The 16,459-nt window shown below is 35.0% G+C and overlaps 2 protein-coding genes across 2 annotated transcripts in view; one reads left to right on the top strand and one right to left on the bottom strand.

Annotated features, from left to right (window-relative positions):
• Nucleotides 1-16,459, top strand: part of LOC119070042 — a 162,670-nt gene that overhangs the window by 78,667 nt on the left and 67,544 nt on the right. Inside the window, exons 5-6 of the mRNA XM_037174326.1 lie at nucleotides 4,074-4,450; nucleotides 10,287-10,851. Coding sequence (XP_037030221.1) covers nucleotides 4,074-4,450; nucleotides 10,287-10,851 — 942 coding nt within the window. The remainder of the gene's footprint in view (nucleotides 1-4,073; nucleotides 4,451-10,286; nucleotides 10,852-16,459) is intronic.
• LOC119070043 lies at nucleotides 13,084-15,141 on the bottom strand. The gene is made up of 3 exons (XM_037174327.1): nucleotides 14,441-15,141; nucleotides 13,525-14,047; nucleotides 13,084-13,459 (listed from the first exon to the last, which is right to left on the bottom strand). Exons 1-3 carry the CDS (start codon nucleotides 14,987-14,989, stop codon nucleotides 13,245-13,247), a joined length of 1,287 nt encoding a protein of 428 aa, XP_037030222.1. The 5' UTR covers nucleotides 14,990-15,141; the 3' UTR covers nucleotides 13,084-13,244.

The following is a 16,459-nucleotide window of genomic DNA, read 5'->3' on the forward strand; positions in this document are numbered from 1 at the left end:
GTACCAGTCGTACATACAACAGTGTAAATGGGTGATGATGAGAGAAAAAGGGAAGTTTATTCAAAATGTACATTTAACGTTTGGCGTGTAGTATTATCGTCGAAAATGATTGCGTGTTAGCTGGAAGTAGGAGGATAAAAAGATTCCTAGTTATTACAGTTGACAAACAACAGCTCTCCGTGTCATGAATGAGTTCAGTTTCGATAAAATTGAAAATAGTTTTGATGTTTGCATGGACTAACATGTTTATAGACAAGATTATTGTGATATGTCCTCTATAGAAAAGGATTTAACGGGGAATACAAATATTGGAATTATAACTTTAGCTGGTTGTATTTCGCTTATGAGTTGTTCGGCAACAATTGTATATGGAGCACGAACGGATGTGTATTTATTCGACATATGGAAGAATCTGTCAATAGAAACACAAAAGAGATATAGTATACGATAGGAATCAGGTCCGAATTGGTCTGTTAACTTGTAGATACATATAAATAAATTCTGTCAGTCTACGAAGATGAAAGAGGAATCGGCAGATGATTGCATGAACTTGCTGAAAAGATAGGGAATTTTTCCGAACAGTTAAGATTAGGTAAATAGAATATAAAAATCTTGAGTTACTGCTTATTTTGTGTATGGATAGGCAAACCATGACAAAACCAAAAGTGAACTCAGCAAACTTTCTGTCAAACAGTTTTTACCAGGGCTAATTCGAAGTTATTTTGACTGAATGCGTGGCTCACTACTTAGCGATGTTACTGAAACAATGCTGTTTTGTATGAATTTGTGAAATTACATGACTATAAAAGAAGCAAGCTTTTTAGCTTTATTTTAATGTTAATGAAAATCGTAGCTGTATTGTAATACAGTTGCAATACAACAGCTTAGTAATTTAATATTACCAGACCAGCAATATAACAATTAGAAATTAGTAGTTGCATTATTACCGATTTGAATAATATTTTCAATCCTAAGTGAAGCAGCCTGCGACATTCGTATATTTCAAAAAAAAAATTGAAAAAATCAAAAAAAAAGTTTTGAAATGATAATTTCAAGGGCTGCACAGGCCTGCTGAAAGAAGTGTACCTTTAATACGCTACATTTTTCTTTCACTTAGGCAATACACTGCGACTGTAATTATGAATATAATGTGGAAGCCGCACAACTAAGATTTTTCATTACTTAGCAATGTCTGTGAAAAGGAAGACAGCGTTCCACCTGAAGTTTTCATTCTATGAAATCTAAATGATTCGCTCATGGAATTTGTTTCAAGTACGCAAACCACAGCGCTACCGTACAACGCATAAAAACCTAAGAGAGGCGAATTTGTGAGAGAAAATATATAAAATTCTGTCACAAATTCGCCTCTCTTAGGTTTTTATGCGTTGTACGGGCGATCTTTCTCTATGTAACTGAAACTTTCTGCTAAACCCTTCACCAAGCAGCAACACGTTAAAATCTTTCAGAAAGCACGAATGTTGTACCATTCTATTTGACAATATGGAAACACTTTCGACACATCAATTATTATTTTGAGTCGAAAAAGCAATTTATTCTGCTTTTTCTTACGTAGTCTACTCCAAACTTTTTTATTCAACTTCCAGTCCGAAAATCTAATTTCCGTTTCGTGCGCTGTCGTCATCGTCAAAAAAGGAAACATAAACTTAACATTATTATAATAATAATGTGACGCAAATTCTAATCACTTTGCCAGGACCATCATAATGTTTACAGCATTTAAACGGCCAAACAATTCTATTCGGGGGTTCTCATAAAAGTGTTTTTATTTCCGGCTCACATATCAAGAATAATAATAATTTCTTTTTATGTCAAAGTTATCGTATACTTAAAACAATTTCATTAACCAATATAGTCGCACAATTATTACGGGCAAAAATATACTCAAAACTCATATAACACAATCAATATAAGAGCCTCGGTGCTATTAATATTTATCCAATAAAATCATAATACCAGAGAACACCACCGAAAAAAGGAAAACCACCAACGAGGAAAAAAAGGAAGAAAAGAAACGTTAGATTGGTTCGTTTATCACAGCATGAATTGAGTCCCTTTAGGGTTATAAGAACGGCATCGCGGAGAGGCCTTCAAGGTACATAAACGATTTTGCACACATCATGGGCCCACCACATAAGAAACAATATATTCATTCATTGAATCGGATGTTATCACTACAAAAAATATGAATGATACATAAAACGTCCTAATAAAGCAAAGGAATGCAGCCATAGGGCACCATTTATTATATGGAGAGATAGAGTGAGAAAAAGACTTTGGTCATATTATCGATAACCAAGAAAATTTTGCGGTTAAGGAAATAAATCGCAGATAATAAATACCGTAAATTGGGGGATGGACAGGATATCGGATATAGAAAAATCATACACTCGTAATATGCTAGAATGAATCTCATTCGTACCACAACTCCGGTATTTTTATAATAATGGCCCTTGCCTAAACATAAAACGAGAATAAAGTACACCGGCGACAGGAGATTGACTGGAAAGAAAAACCTAAATTTTGCGGTAGAATAGACAAATTTTTTCGTTGTCGAATTGAATAGAGGGATAAATGAATGCTAGATATATAATACTCTACGGGCTAAAATTACTTAATAATAAAAAACAATGTTTTACGATCACGGTACTGTAATGCTATGCCATGTATGGAGCTGTACAAAAGCAAGTTTTTGTTGTTGTTGTTGTTTTAGGTTTAATAAAGTTTTTCTCCCATTGGATTGTTCATATATGACGAAGGTATGTATTTTGTGGGGGAAAAAAAGTAAAAACCCCCGATGTACACCAAAAGTTTTATCCAAAATAATGGTTTTGAACGAAAGCTTTATTGCATTCGCATTCGAAGGGAAAAAGGTTAGACGATAGGTGTTTGCTTGGCTGGAAAGCGTAAATTCTTATCAAAAATATTATGGCTAGTCAGCCTTATATTTCTATCGGCGGTCGCGGTAAAGATACTGTGCATTAAATTATTAGATCAAAATAAAAACCACCAAGAGATTTCAAAGTTTAAGTGAGAAAATAACTGTAAAAGTTTTGCAATCTAAACCAAATACACAAATAAAATCCCTTTCGACGAGTGTAATAACAACAGAGATCTGTGAAGGATTATGTTTCTTCAAACTGTGTTGTTCCCAAAATATTTGCTAAGAGTTTGAAGATTTTTCACTTTTAAAACACTTTTTCAAACACTCCGCATGTTTCAACAAACAATTTCAATCAAAATCTCGCTAAGAAATCATACGACGGAGAAAGAATTATAAGAACCGAAAATTGCAATACAATTCATTCTTTTCATTCCACAATATGGAATACACATTCTATCTCAATGTTTCTACGTAATGTTGTTCTCCACTCTAACAGTGGAAGCAATCTGAATTTGTCTTCACAGACACATGACGTACTCATGTAAAATGTAAAGATGTTGTCGACAAGTACTTGGTAACTAGAATTGGAAGGTTACTAGATATGGCTTACGGCTGAGACCAGGTCAAACTCATCTCATGCAAATTTAACTCAAAATTAATTGAAAAAGTGAAAAAGCAAACTTTAAAAGTGGCTGCAAAAAAGAAAATGTAAAGTTTCAACATTTCGAAGACTCGGTGATGTTTTGCGTTCAACGTACAATATTTAACATGCTTGGATTATTCTATTCTCGTTACATATTATAGAGAACGAACGTATTTTTAGTGTAAGGGATAGGGGATCCGACGATCCATACATATTTTTATATATATGACGATAGGGTGGATCGAAAAAAGAGAACGTATGAGAGAGGTTCAACTGAGATCCTGAGAACTTTATTTAAATTGATTGATTCACAGACGTTCTATGGGACATACTCAAAAACTCATTTATCCCGAATATCCGAATAATTATTTTTTTTTGTGATGATGGAACAATAAATTTTTTTCCCGGCTGCACATTCTTCATCTCAATTAATTTAGAATAAAACTAATTCAATTAAACTTTTACAAACTCAATTAATTTACGCCAGTTTTTCACCCAACCCCAAAAATTTTCTACAAAATTTTCCAGACGATGAAAGCGCTTTGGTTCACGGCATCCTCACAGCAGACAATCTCTTTGACGGTACCATAACAACGAATTTGGAACATTACTACATTGAGCCGGCAAGTAAATACTCAAAGGATTTACATGGGAGCGGTGTACATTCAATTGTGTATAAAGCAAGTGATGTCGATCAGCCGGTGATGCATCGTAATGGCAGAGAAAATCGAAAGAAACATATCGATGTGGCCGACGAATTCGTTCATCATTGTGCCAGTGAACGGTTAAATCGAAATTTAAAAGTCGTAATGGAAAAGGAACAGAAACCAGTAGATAAGAGTAGTGAATTGAGTGGAAAGGGAGACGACAGGACGATAAGAAAACGTCGATTTCTTCCAGATGAGGTAAGAAAAGTTTTTTTTATTTTTATTTTTTAAACAAAATCGATAAATTTAAATTTTAAGCGAATATGTAGTAGTTTGTCACATTCACCAACATGACAGTTAGCTGTTTTTAAAGTGATACCTCGCATATGTAAACAAGAATAGAAAAATGTCCGCTGCTACGATTTCTTTACAGCATTTCCAATCATGTCAAGAAATTGGTTCTCCCCTGTTGTTTAGTGTTTAGGTAGCCTAAGTGAGGCTAATATGCTACTAAAAGTTTTATAGAGTTATATTCGAGAGGTGACATGTTTAAATGGACATCGACACCATTCCATCTCTCGAGTGTAACTCTTTGGAGTACATCACGTCCTTATTTCATGTCAAGTATGGATATTTCAAAAAAAAAAGTTATCGATACCGAATGTTACCAGCACACAACGCAAAAGTTCCAATTATTTTACTCACAAAGCCCGCGGGAAATGAGTTTTATTACTGCCATGAGTACGGAAGTAGTTAGCAACTTGCGAGTGCCTTTCAATGGCCCATATTTTTCCACACTTTTAGTCATTTATATGACTAGTGCTGAAAAGTAACAAGTAAAAAGAAAACTAAGTTTTTGAGTATAAAGAAGTAAAAACGAAACTCAAGTTTTCGAGTTTGTTTTTACCTCGAGGCGAAGGTCAATTAAAACATGAAATCATGGCTTCTAATATTGTGGTGATAAAATTTTTAGATAAAACCAGATAGATCTTGATGACAGCCAAAAATTTTCGATATCGTAGTCAATTAGGGAAAGTTTTAGAATATCAAAGTCTTAAATAATAAGGTCCTTTAAACTACAATACCAACCAAGAAACTTTCGATAATATTTTATACAAGAATGTTCAGTATTCTACGGATTCTTGTTAGGCGTCGGTTTTTACGTTCATTAAAATAACACTATTTTCGCATTATTTCAGTAATTTTTTTAATTAAATTATGATGCATGCTGCTTTAGCTTATACAAACTTAATAAATAATTAGTTAAAGGAACGTCAATTAAACAATAAAACACTACACACACACACACATTCACTTTTGGAAAGCTTAGCTGCGTGCAAATATGGTTGGAAAAATCTTTGTCGGAGGAAAAAACTTTTCCCTTATACTTTCAAACTCTCATTATCTTTCCCGCATATACACCGACGTATTACAACTCACACGAAAAACTTAAAATTTTCTTAAACTTAGATATAATCTGCAGGAGAATTTAGCTAATTACTTATGACGGAACCAAATTCATATTTTCATTTATTAATCAGCATAAAACTCGATTTTATCTCAATCAAGCTACACCCTCATCGCTTAATGGGATCCACTTCATAGTAGCTAAGAATTCTTCCTTTCTTTTCCTTGAAACAAGGAATAAAAAAAACGAAAGAAAATTAAATAATTTGATAAAATTCTCGTCATAAAAGAAGACTTGAAATTAATTTTATGTGTCAATGCTTAGACGAAAGGGATCCTTTAAAACATAAAAAAAGCGGCAAAGAAAATACGAACCGAATATTTGATGCTTCTCCGTGTATTAGTCGAAGACAAAACGCTGATTCATCAAATATTAAATCCTTTATGCAAGCGACACACATAGACCCTTACCACTCGCGTCTCTCCGAAATCTAAATCCTCGTTTTAATTTCCAACTCATCAACTTCATGTTTAGTGTAATCTCTTTAATGATTATACAACCGAAATGTGGAGCATCTTCTGTGTGCTATTTAGACATGATATGTTTATTTCATAGTCCTTTATAACGTTGAACTAGGTATTTGGCTTGTTTCATAATCCAGAACTGATGTGGTTCAAGAATGATGTATGGAATTGTTCGATTCTTTTTCCGGAATATCTCTCGAACGAAAAAAACAACATTTCGTATTAGAGATCAATCAATCTTTACGGTTTCAGTTTCTCAATCCAAGTGAATAATTATGTGTAATATAGACATAGCCTAGCCATATCCATAGTACGTATATATACCGACCAAGACGCGATGTATTTTTTTATTGGTTCATGTAAAGAAATGTAGGAAATAGCAGCAAATTGAAAATTTGTTGTTTGTTAAGTAAATGTTTCGGCTTTCGCCTGAATTACTAAACAGATTGAGAAGGTGGTAATGTTGGGAAAAGAGAATTGGAAAAATGTTTTATGAGATCGGTATCGGTATGTTGGAAACGAGGTGAGTGTAGTTGGCGCCGCTTGAGGCAAAGACTTACATACATACATAAAAAAAAGTGGAAGCTAGTGCCTTATCACTGATTCTATTTCGAACAAAAAATAATTTCAACGTAACTAATAATTTCAATGAAAAAAATAGAAATAGCACCCGTTATGTACCCTCTCTTTCGTGATCTCAATTTTCTTTCAATTCGAGCGGAGCTAACGGATGCACCTCTTCAAAAAGTCGAGGTAAATTGCTGGCGAAAAATGGTTATGAAACCGAGATAAAATTACTGAAACAACAAAAAATTCACAATCGCAGAACCACGTGTTGGGTATGCCAAATGAATGTAAATGAAACGAACAAACTCTTCAGCCAGATTAGATGGCGGTGTATGTGCTAAGAGTGGATTTTTTTGTATTATTATATTTGATGTATAGCTCGGTGGTTGTGTACTTAATGTGAGTACTACTTACTCTCAGTTATTTATTAAAGTGTACGCTTTCAATAGCCCGCAGCGTCAGAGCGAGAACCGTTTGAGCGTTTAACATTTGCAAATGAGCGTACACACATGTCTTTGACTTCGCGTAAATGCTTTAAGTTAATAAAATATTTACACATCAACCGCATGAGCATACATACCGAACCAATTTTGATAAAGCTAAAATCCCGTCTGACACAATAATGGAAAAGCGTTCTTAGACCTCTATAAAATAGTCTGACATGGAATGGTTGATGGAAAAATGATATCACCGTTTTGTGAAAGTCTCAAATCCCGTCGTCAAAATTTTTACGGTTTATCCACCGTTGAACATTGTCATTCCAATGTTGAAAAATGGAATCTTTGAAAATGTAAGAACGGATTAGGATTATTTTACTGTGCATCTGCTTCTGTCGGAAAATCGAAATTGTCTGGTTGAATGAGGACAAAGGAATAGGCTTCATAGTTAGCTGACTTATTTTGTAGGCTATTCAAGTTAAAGCTGAGATTCCGCTTAAGTTTCAGTCATCAGGCCAAGGTAATTTGCGTTCTTTACTTTTATTTTTGAACGTTAGGAGGTCTCTACCGTGGATACCGATAGTGCAAAAAACAAAAAAAAAAGTACATCCTTTGATGCTTACGGCAGTCACGTCGCTGAAGGCGAAACCTTATGTGTGACCCTCTGACGTCACATTTAAAATGATGAACAAGCTTAGCAAAGTTTTATTGCTATTTGAGGCGGCAAACTATCAATTTAATAATGAAACAGATAATCCCCTGCACCAGGCAACTTCATAAGTTTTAAAACTTCAGTTTAGAAGTCATAAACCTACAAATAAATTACATCAATTAATTTCATAAGTTTCTATTCCGCTAGAGGATTTAATATCCCTTCATATACACTTGATGATATTTGTAAAGAGCATGTTCATACATTCACATGAATGAGAACGAGACTTTGGGTATAATGAAAATGTAATTTCTTCAGAAGGACTTCGACTATATATGAGATATTATTATGTAGGGTATGATACATACGTCTAAATAGGTTTACATATTTCAGTTTATCGTTTGAAAAACAGCGAATTATGAAGGAAGAAGACGAAGGGAAAAAAAAACGAACTGCTTATAGACTATATTAATCACACAACAAATACGGAATGTATTTTTGAGTGGAAAATTGTGGAAAATGCTCAAAGTGGGAACAAAGTTTCTTGTTTCTTGTAAAGTTCTTGTTTGAACAGTCATTAAAACTTTAAGCTTTTGGGAAAGGAATTTAGTTCACTGAAAATTTTATCAACATTGCCCTTGTCATTGTTATCGTTTATGTTACTTATAAATGAACGATTGAATGAGTGAAGCATATTATGATATACTTAGGCTTGTGTTGAATGTAAATCGAAGGGGGAATGGGAGACACTTAATAACATTCTTATTGGAAGATTGTATAATGTAAGTGAATTATCTATCCTTAGTCTTGATTTGATTAGGAAATTTATTGAGTATTTCACCCGCGATGGTGTTATTTATAAAGGAACAATTACCCAAACACCAATTTAGTAACCTTTTTCGGAATTGTTGACAATATTATGGTATACTTCCGACTTTATTGAAAATTCCACAAAATAAAATAACGAAGTGGCTCGAAGAGAACGCGATTTAGTGTAAGTGGCCATAACATTCACTGAAGCATACCGGTTTTGGTTATTCTAGTAATGGTCCAAAATATTCAAATAATTCAAATAATGCAGTTACAGTTGTTAAAAAGCACACAAGTGCTTAACGGAACTGGAAGGAGATGTTGAAATAAATTTAAAAAAAAAAGTTTTTGAATATCCATATCCGTAAATTAAATATTATTTCTCTACTTCTACGGTGTTTATGTAAGCGAACAAGTTGTGAGTGAATTGCAAAAATTCATAGTTTGTTAGTTTATTTAGAATGGCGTACTCGCCACTGTTGTAGAAACACAAATAACGTTTGAGTTAAGCCCTTGTTCCAAGGAGAATGTTTTTCAACTTTTTCGCTACAATTGCAGTACTTACTTATGCAATTTCGTTAAAATCCACTTAATAATCTAAAATTCTCAAAACAGTGCTGAACTTGAAAAATAAAGTAGCTTGTAGTTGCTTCTCTTACAAAAAATTGAGCGACCTGAATTTGGTTAAAAAAAAACCGGTTCGCCCCTAACCTTACTCGACTGGAACCCGACCCGATTTAATTCGACACTGGCCTCCCAAAAAATGGCCAGGCAGAAACATATGTACACACAAAGATTCGAAAAGCCTTCGGGCACCGCCCGTAATACTATAGGTACAGTCTAAACCTTCTTACATAGAATTGTAAAAGCCATAACATTGGGCTACGTCTCGCCACTCCGTAAAAATGAATTGCATAGGTAGTTGCAGTGATTTTTGTCTAAATTTTGTAGACAGTTTTGGGTTTGTTTATGGTAAAATCTATCCACTCACCATACAATTTCAAATGACATTTTTAACATAACTTGTATAAAAGTTGCATTTTACAATCTCATACTTCTTTGGCACTTAATATGTCGAGACACAAATTTCTAGATTCCAGGAATAATTAAAACGACACACTCAGAAAATGTATTTCGCAAACAATAAACTGGAAATTTTTGAATATACACTTACTTACATAAAAGTTGTTGAAAAGCACCAGGGTTAGTGACATTAACTGTGATTGCATTTCACAAACAAAATCCATTTTTGTAACTGACATGTTTGTATGGAAGACGACGACAAAATAGTTTTTGGTATACGTCTCCAGCTCCATTATTCCCCGATGTAAACGTCTTTTATAAATGTAGCTTTGAATGTTTCTTTCAAAAATTCTTTGAAGCTGGCACATTATTTGGAAAAGAATTCAATATACGAAGTATTGATTTGTTTGGATTTCACATTGGGATACACGAACCTAGTACCTAAGTCTGTTGGGCCTATAATTTTATCGCGCGAAAACATTGGTTTATCATGCTCTTCATAACTCCTCATAGAGTTCAATATAAATTAGGGAAGTTTAGCGAGAACAATGAGCGTGAGACTATTATCTTAATACGGGTCCGCTCTGTGCATCACCATACCATTTTAGTTAATGTTAAGCTAAGTTTTCTTTACATCAAACTTCCACTGAAAACAAAATTATTTTCTTTACAGCTCACTGAGACACAAAATCCACCGTTACCACTGGATCTAGACGTGCCGTATAACGACGATTTCAATGTTTACAGTCCGAAGCACGACGACGATTCAAACGGTGACGACATGACATTTCCAAATTCCAAAAATCATCTGAATCGAAAGAACATTCTAATCAATGACTTCAATCCGAATACCGATTTCAATACGCGTGACACGCATCGCAATCGTAACATCATCATAAACAATTTCGACACCACAAACAGTTCGCGCCCCAGCCATAAAACGCATGTGGAAATAATAACAAAAAATGGGGCCACAAAAAAGCCAAACATCATCGTCAACAACTACAATCCGGACGTTATATTAACCAGTACAAATTTTCATCACAATACCGTACATCAACACGTTCGAAATGATATAATTGACGCAACGGCAAAATCGTCTTATGATAGGAAAATTACGTGCATGTTGTATTTGCAAGCTGATCATACGTTCTTTCAAAAAATGGGATCAGATGAAGCGAGTATTGAAGCTATAACAAGGCACGTGCAACGAGCGAACTTTATTTATAAAAATACAGGTAAGAATATGTGTGCATGAACGACATAAGATAAATATGACTTCATAAGCTCAAAAGGAAAATCTAGATTTAAAATTACATTTTTATGGCTCGGTACTAAATCTTCGGAAAAATGGTTTTTCATGTACGCGACCAACACAATCTATTTCTGAACCGTTTTCAGTTCAGAAAATCAAAGATCTTACTCTTGTCAATTATCGTCGTGACAGTCGTTCCCTTAAAATTCACCTCGAAACGAATTGAAACGAAACTAGCTGACACGAAAATGATTCCAATAAAGTTTTCAATGAAAACATAAAACTTTGACTAGGCATTCGGACATGCGATCATCAAAAAAAAAAAGACTTTGGTACGAATGGCATTGACTCGATAAATTTCTTTGTGTTCGGTACGCGGTAATTTCCCATTTTCGGTCCAAGTCAATCTACTATATTTCGGTTGAACTTCGCAGTGCCGCCTTTAATTACACAAAAAACAAGGAAGCATGAGACTAAATTTTGTCTGAACAAAAAAATATTTCCAAACATAGAACAGGCATTAAAAGCAAAATTCAAACAACTTCTTCACTTTGCTACGAATGAGATGGCATGTGTACGTGTCGTTTGACATGTTTATATTTACGAGTGACTCGTATGTTTGACGAGTGACTTAGTGATTCGTTTGTGTTTGTGTATCGCTAGATACCACTGGTCATAATCCATCGCTTATTGTTGTCGATAACAGATGACTGGCAATTTTTTCAGAATTTTTTCATGATTGTAAAAATTTTGCGTTATAAAAATAACAGAAGGTCATCACATCAAATTACAATAATTTTAATAACCGACTACTATACAGCTCACCTTAACAAACCTCTTTTCCATCGTTTTTGTGAGACCCGGTCTTCAATTTCGTTACAGAGATGGCAGAACATACCGTGCTAATCCAAATGTTGTGAAATGTGGTTAAAGTTACTGTTGACGATGACATCATCATTGTTTGCATGAATACACTTCTTTGCTGATTTTAATTATCGACCTATGTTGTAACATTCTCAACGCTTCTTTCCCCAAATCGCTCTAATTTATTTGGGTCACCTCGGCCGTCAGAGTTCCCACCTAGATTTTCATAACTTAAGGAGACATTCAACGTATCATTTCCCATGCAATATTTCGAAAAGCGTCCTGCAATCTGACATCGTGTAAGCTTTCTATGAGAAGCTTTATCAATATAGGCAGAATCATTATTGTTGAAAACATCTTTTACATTAAGTGTCAAGATGTATGAACCGACCCGATAATATATTTTTGTGAAATTCCGTGAGCATGAGCGGCATTTTGGGAACCCTGAATTGATTGTTTGTTTGTTATTGTACTTATCATAAGTTTGGCATCTTCAGTAAGTGGTTTCCAATCAAGTATGACCGGCTTTCCCATTTCACCATTAGCTGTTCTTCACATTTCAATATTGTTTTCCCACTACAACTGAAACTGACATCATTTTCGGGGACCTTTTCGTTCGATTACGTAAAACTCTACCTTTCATTGTCGATTACTTGTTGTAGAAAACGTTTTTGAAAACGTGCCTCAACTGTCTAGGATGCACGACGAAAATGAGAAGAATAAACAAAACTGCAAATGCCGTTTTGAGTGGGCGCGCTTTTATGTGTTCTGCTTTAGATACCTCTTATAGAATAGACTCTTCAAAACGAAACGAAAGTAAACTTTTTCATTGTTAAAGTTTTTGCCACTTATCGATATTAAGAAGCAGACATGACAGCCGCCCAAGTCAACCCAAGAATTTTATGGCAAATTTTTTGTTCACCGAGAATTTACTGAAATATGAAAATTGGAATGTAAGTAATGTTATTGTCTGATATAATAATTTTATTCAAACAATCTCCATAGGGAGATAGACAGAGCTCAGTAACGCAATCACCCTTGTACACATTTTCCATAATTTCTTCCAAAGATACGTAATCTACGGTTATCCATTACCTCAATAGTTATTTTCCTAACGCATGCTAAAATGCTTTTTTAGCGAATAAGAGGTTTCCAGCTCGAGCCGGAGGCGACGTTTTTCCTAAACGACGAAGTTGGAAAAGAAATTAATCGATCGGCTTGAAAATGCCTTTAGCCGCTGTAGTCGATTTTTTCTCGACTGCCTTGTCTGTTATGAATTCGGAACTATAACCAACGGTTAAATGTACAGTTCTTGGGTGGGATGAATGATCATTGTTCATAAAACCTCTTGTCCTATCAAATTTTATCTTTAATGAAAAAAATCCTACTCACAAACTTTTGTGTATAAAGTGAGTCGTCTTTTAACAAAGAGAAGAAAAACCCGTTTCCGTCGTGGCTTGACATTTATCCCATTCAAACGCGCATAGACGTACGACTGCTATTTTCTTTGTATCAAAGTCCTTCTTGTTTCTCTTCGACAATCAAAGTATCCAAGAATCCTCTTTTGTTTAAAAAATGCAACCACAATTTGGCCGCTTTTTTATAGCCGTCTCCATTGTAAAACCGGTGCAAAGTGTCCGCGTCTCCGCTCATCATTGTTTCCATATCAATTTCTTCGGACGAATCATTTTTCACGACGAAAAGTATGAACATTAGGCATACACAAGCTGCAATAGATATCATAGGAGTAAATGGACAGTCGAACGGGACAAATTGTGTGATAGTTACATACCAAATCCTCCTTTCTCAAGTAAATCGACGTTAATTTCTGACAATGTCGGAATATGTTGATCGAATTTCACCCGTTTTAAAGCCGACGTCAACTGTTCATGATAAAATTCGATTAAATCGTCGAAATGGTCGATTTTTATGTCGTCAGCAACCGAAGACACCAGAAAATATAACAGATCCAGAACGGGACTTGCCCAGAACGCTATTTGAAAATCGATCAATTTAACATCCACTGAATTACCGTCCTCGTCAGACCTAAACATCATGTTATTCAGCCAAATGTCACCGTGATTCATCACTTGAAATCCGCAGCCCATCGGTACGGCCGCGTCCACCCACACGTTGTGCAACTTTTTGAAATCCCAGCTAGCTATTTTAGCAGCTGCTTCGTCGCAATCGCCGTAATTTTTTACCGAATCGGCAAAACCTTGGTGCATCCGTTTGAAACCTTGTATGAATGGACTGTCTTCTGGAAATTCGGGCATTGTTGACTTACGATCGAAATAGTTTTGCAGTATGCCATCCTATTTGGGCCATGAGTACAAAATTGATTGAGATATATTCAATACTAAATTGATACTAATGATATGGACTGGACATACGGACTGTTCGGTACTAAAAACTTAGAACCAAATTACAATTAAAAAGAATAATCTGACCAGCCTTGAGGACAGCTGTTGGCGTTATCGATATTAATGAACAAACATTAAGCGAACGAGATAGCATTTTAGTTAAAACTGGCGATAGTCCGTTAACATTACAATGGTAAACATCGCACCGATCTCTTTTTCTATCAGCAGCAGTATTCGCAGGGAAAATAAATTTGGAACAACAACCAAAATCCAATTATCGATTCACAGACTATTTGAAGCAACTCAAATTTTCCATCGCGAAAATTTCTTAGATAGAACACCTACCGTTTGGTAACGAATTGCACTGGCTGCATGAAATTTAGCAAGTTTCTCAAGTAATAATTTCGCTTGCACCAAATTGAGTCCAGCCTGTCTTTTCAACATTTCATATTTTTCCGCTTTCAAATCATCAAGAACAATGATTTCGTACGGATCCGTTTCGAATTTGATGCTTCTCGGTCCGAATCGAATTTTTTCACCAGCCCGATCCAGCCAAATACGTTCGTAACTGCTAAGAACGTCTTCGTACATGAATCTTTCGCGCGGGAAGACGCTGAATGCTTTCAGTTCTTCCATTGTCGACAAGAGAACTTTTACGATCACATCTACCGAACGCCGTAATTTCGTTTCGAGCATTTCAATTTTAATTTTGGCCCGATACACAACCGAAACGAAATTTTCATTTTTACCAGTTGCTGGCGACAGCAAAACTAACCGAATCGTAAATTTATCCCGATTGATGTCCAATTTCTTTTCGATAATGTCGTAGAAGAAATCATCACCAACTGCGTCACTATTCAAAAATAAATCCGATTGTTCGTCTCGTGATGCCATATTGTATTTATACTCTCGCTGTTTCTGTTATTTGTTTTGATTTAGCTTGGATCTTTTTTATACACACGAGTAGGTTGTTTAAGCAGTCGTTCTCTAACTACAACTGAATACATTTATTGAGAGACGGCTAGCTACTTCTAGTGGTAAAACTGTTTCCGCATAAAAAATTAAATTCTCATACCCACATGATATTAATTTCGAGTCGTCTACTCAATTTATATGCTGAATGATAGGTATCTTACAAGTAAGATATGGTCGTATCGCCTTGATTAGATAGATATACATATATACAAGTCATTGAGTCGAGAACACCGCGATAGTGTATATGGGGAATGATTACTAACTAATTATTAATTACGTCTAAGGCCATATCGTTTTTCATACACTCAATATAAACGCAAAAAATTGTTATGTTAATGTTTTGATTTTAAAATATGTTTGCCATAACGAATTGAAATCGGCATTCAATATCGTTTCGCATCAACAGGGAAAATGAATGGTTTCTTGTTCTAAAGCTACGTAACGTAGTTGTTAGGACAAGAAACCATTCAACGATCGCATCACTTTATGATTTCATAAGACGTTTAAAGTTATAAACAATGCGTAGCGCTCAAAAACAAAGTTAAAAAAAAGTTTTGTGAGCTTTTTGTACCATTGTAGGATTTTTAATGTGTAAACATTGACTACGTCGCAAAAGCCTCATATGAAAACATTGAAACTTAGATGACTTCTGTAGTTCAAGAATTTCAACTTTTTGCTATTGTGGGTAATATGAAAACCAAGAGGCCGTCCATAAAGTACGAACTCAAAAAATGCCACTTTCAAGACACCCTTCCCCACGTCTGCAGAAAATTTTTTTTTTCATAAAAATGGAGCGCTCGCTTTTGTCAGACCCCCTTCCCCTGAAAAGTGTACGTTCTTTATGGAAGGCCTCAAAACACCTAAATACTGTATGGTTTCTGTGTATACTTTGTTTGTTCATTATATAGATCAGTTCAGTTGGCGAAGCTAACGACAGAATTTTGAGCGAGCTTAACAAACCTTCACAATGTCTAAATGAGGGCTGAATACGATTAGATTCATACTAAAAATGAAATTAAATGAGAAAAATAAAACGAAAGAAGTTGGTGGCAATGAAGTGCGCTATTGGCATTAATTCTGAGATAAACAAAAATCTCAGATCAAGGCAACCGTTACCTTCAACAACCTGGAACTAAACCCAAAAAGTTTGCAAAAATAGCTATTTTGCTAACTAGTAGCTAACTAGCTACTAAATGAGGTTGTTTTGCTCAATAGATGTGAGATTGCCAATACCACCCGAAGGCGAGTTCGACAACATATCGTATGCGGAAAACCGCCATTTACTAACGTGTTTGCAACAAGTTTTTATGCCACTCAGCATCATAATATGCAAACAAACTTTGTATGCCTCTGTGGCATAAAGATATCGAATATGCTATTGGCACCGGG

This window comes from Bradysia coprophila (assembly GCF_014529535.1).
Source record: "Bradysia coprophila strain Holo2 chromosome X unlocalized genomic scaffold, BU_Bcop_v1 contig_45, whole genome shotgun sequence".
NCBI lineage: Eukaryota > Metazoa > Arthropoda > Insecta > Diptera > Sciaridae > Bradysia > Bradysia coprophila.

Coding starts and splice junctions, on each gene's coding strand:
- LOC119070043 (XM_037174327.1), bottom strand. CDS start 14,989: ATGGCATCACGAGACGAACAATCGGATTTATTTTTGAATAGTGACGCA. Junction 14,048..14,440: donor GTGCAATTCGTTACCAAACG/GTAGGTGTTCTA, acceptor TGGCCCAAATAG/GATGGCATACTGCAAAACTA. Junction 13,460..13,524: donor ACTTGAGAAAGGAGGATTTG/GTATGTAACTAT, acceptor TATCTATTGCAG/CTTGTGTATGCCTAATGTTC.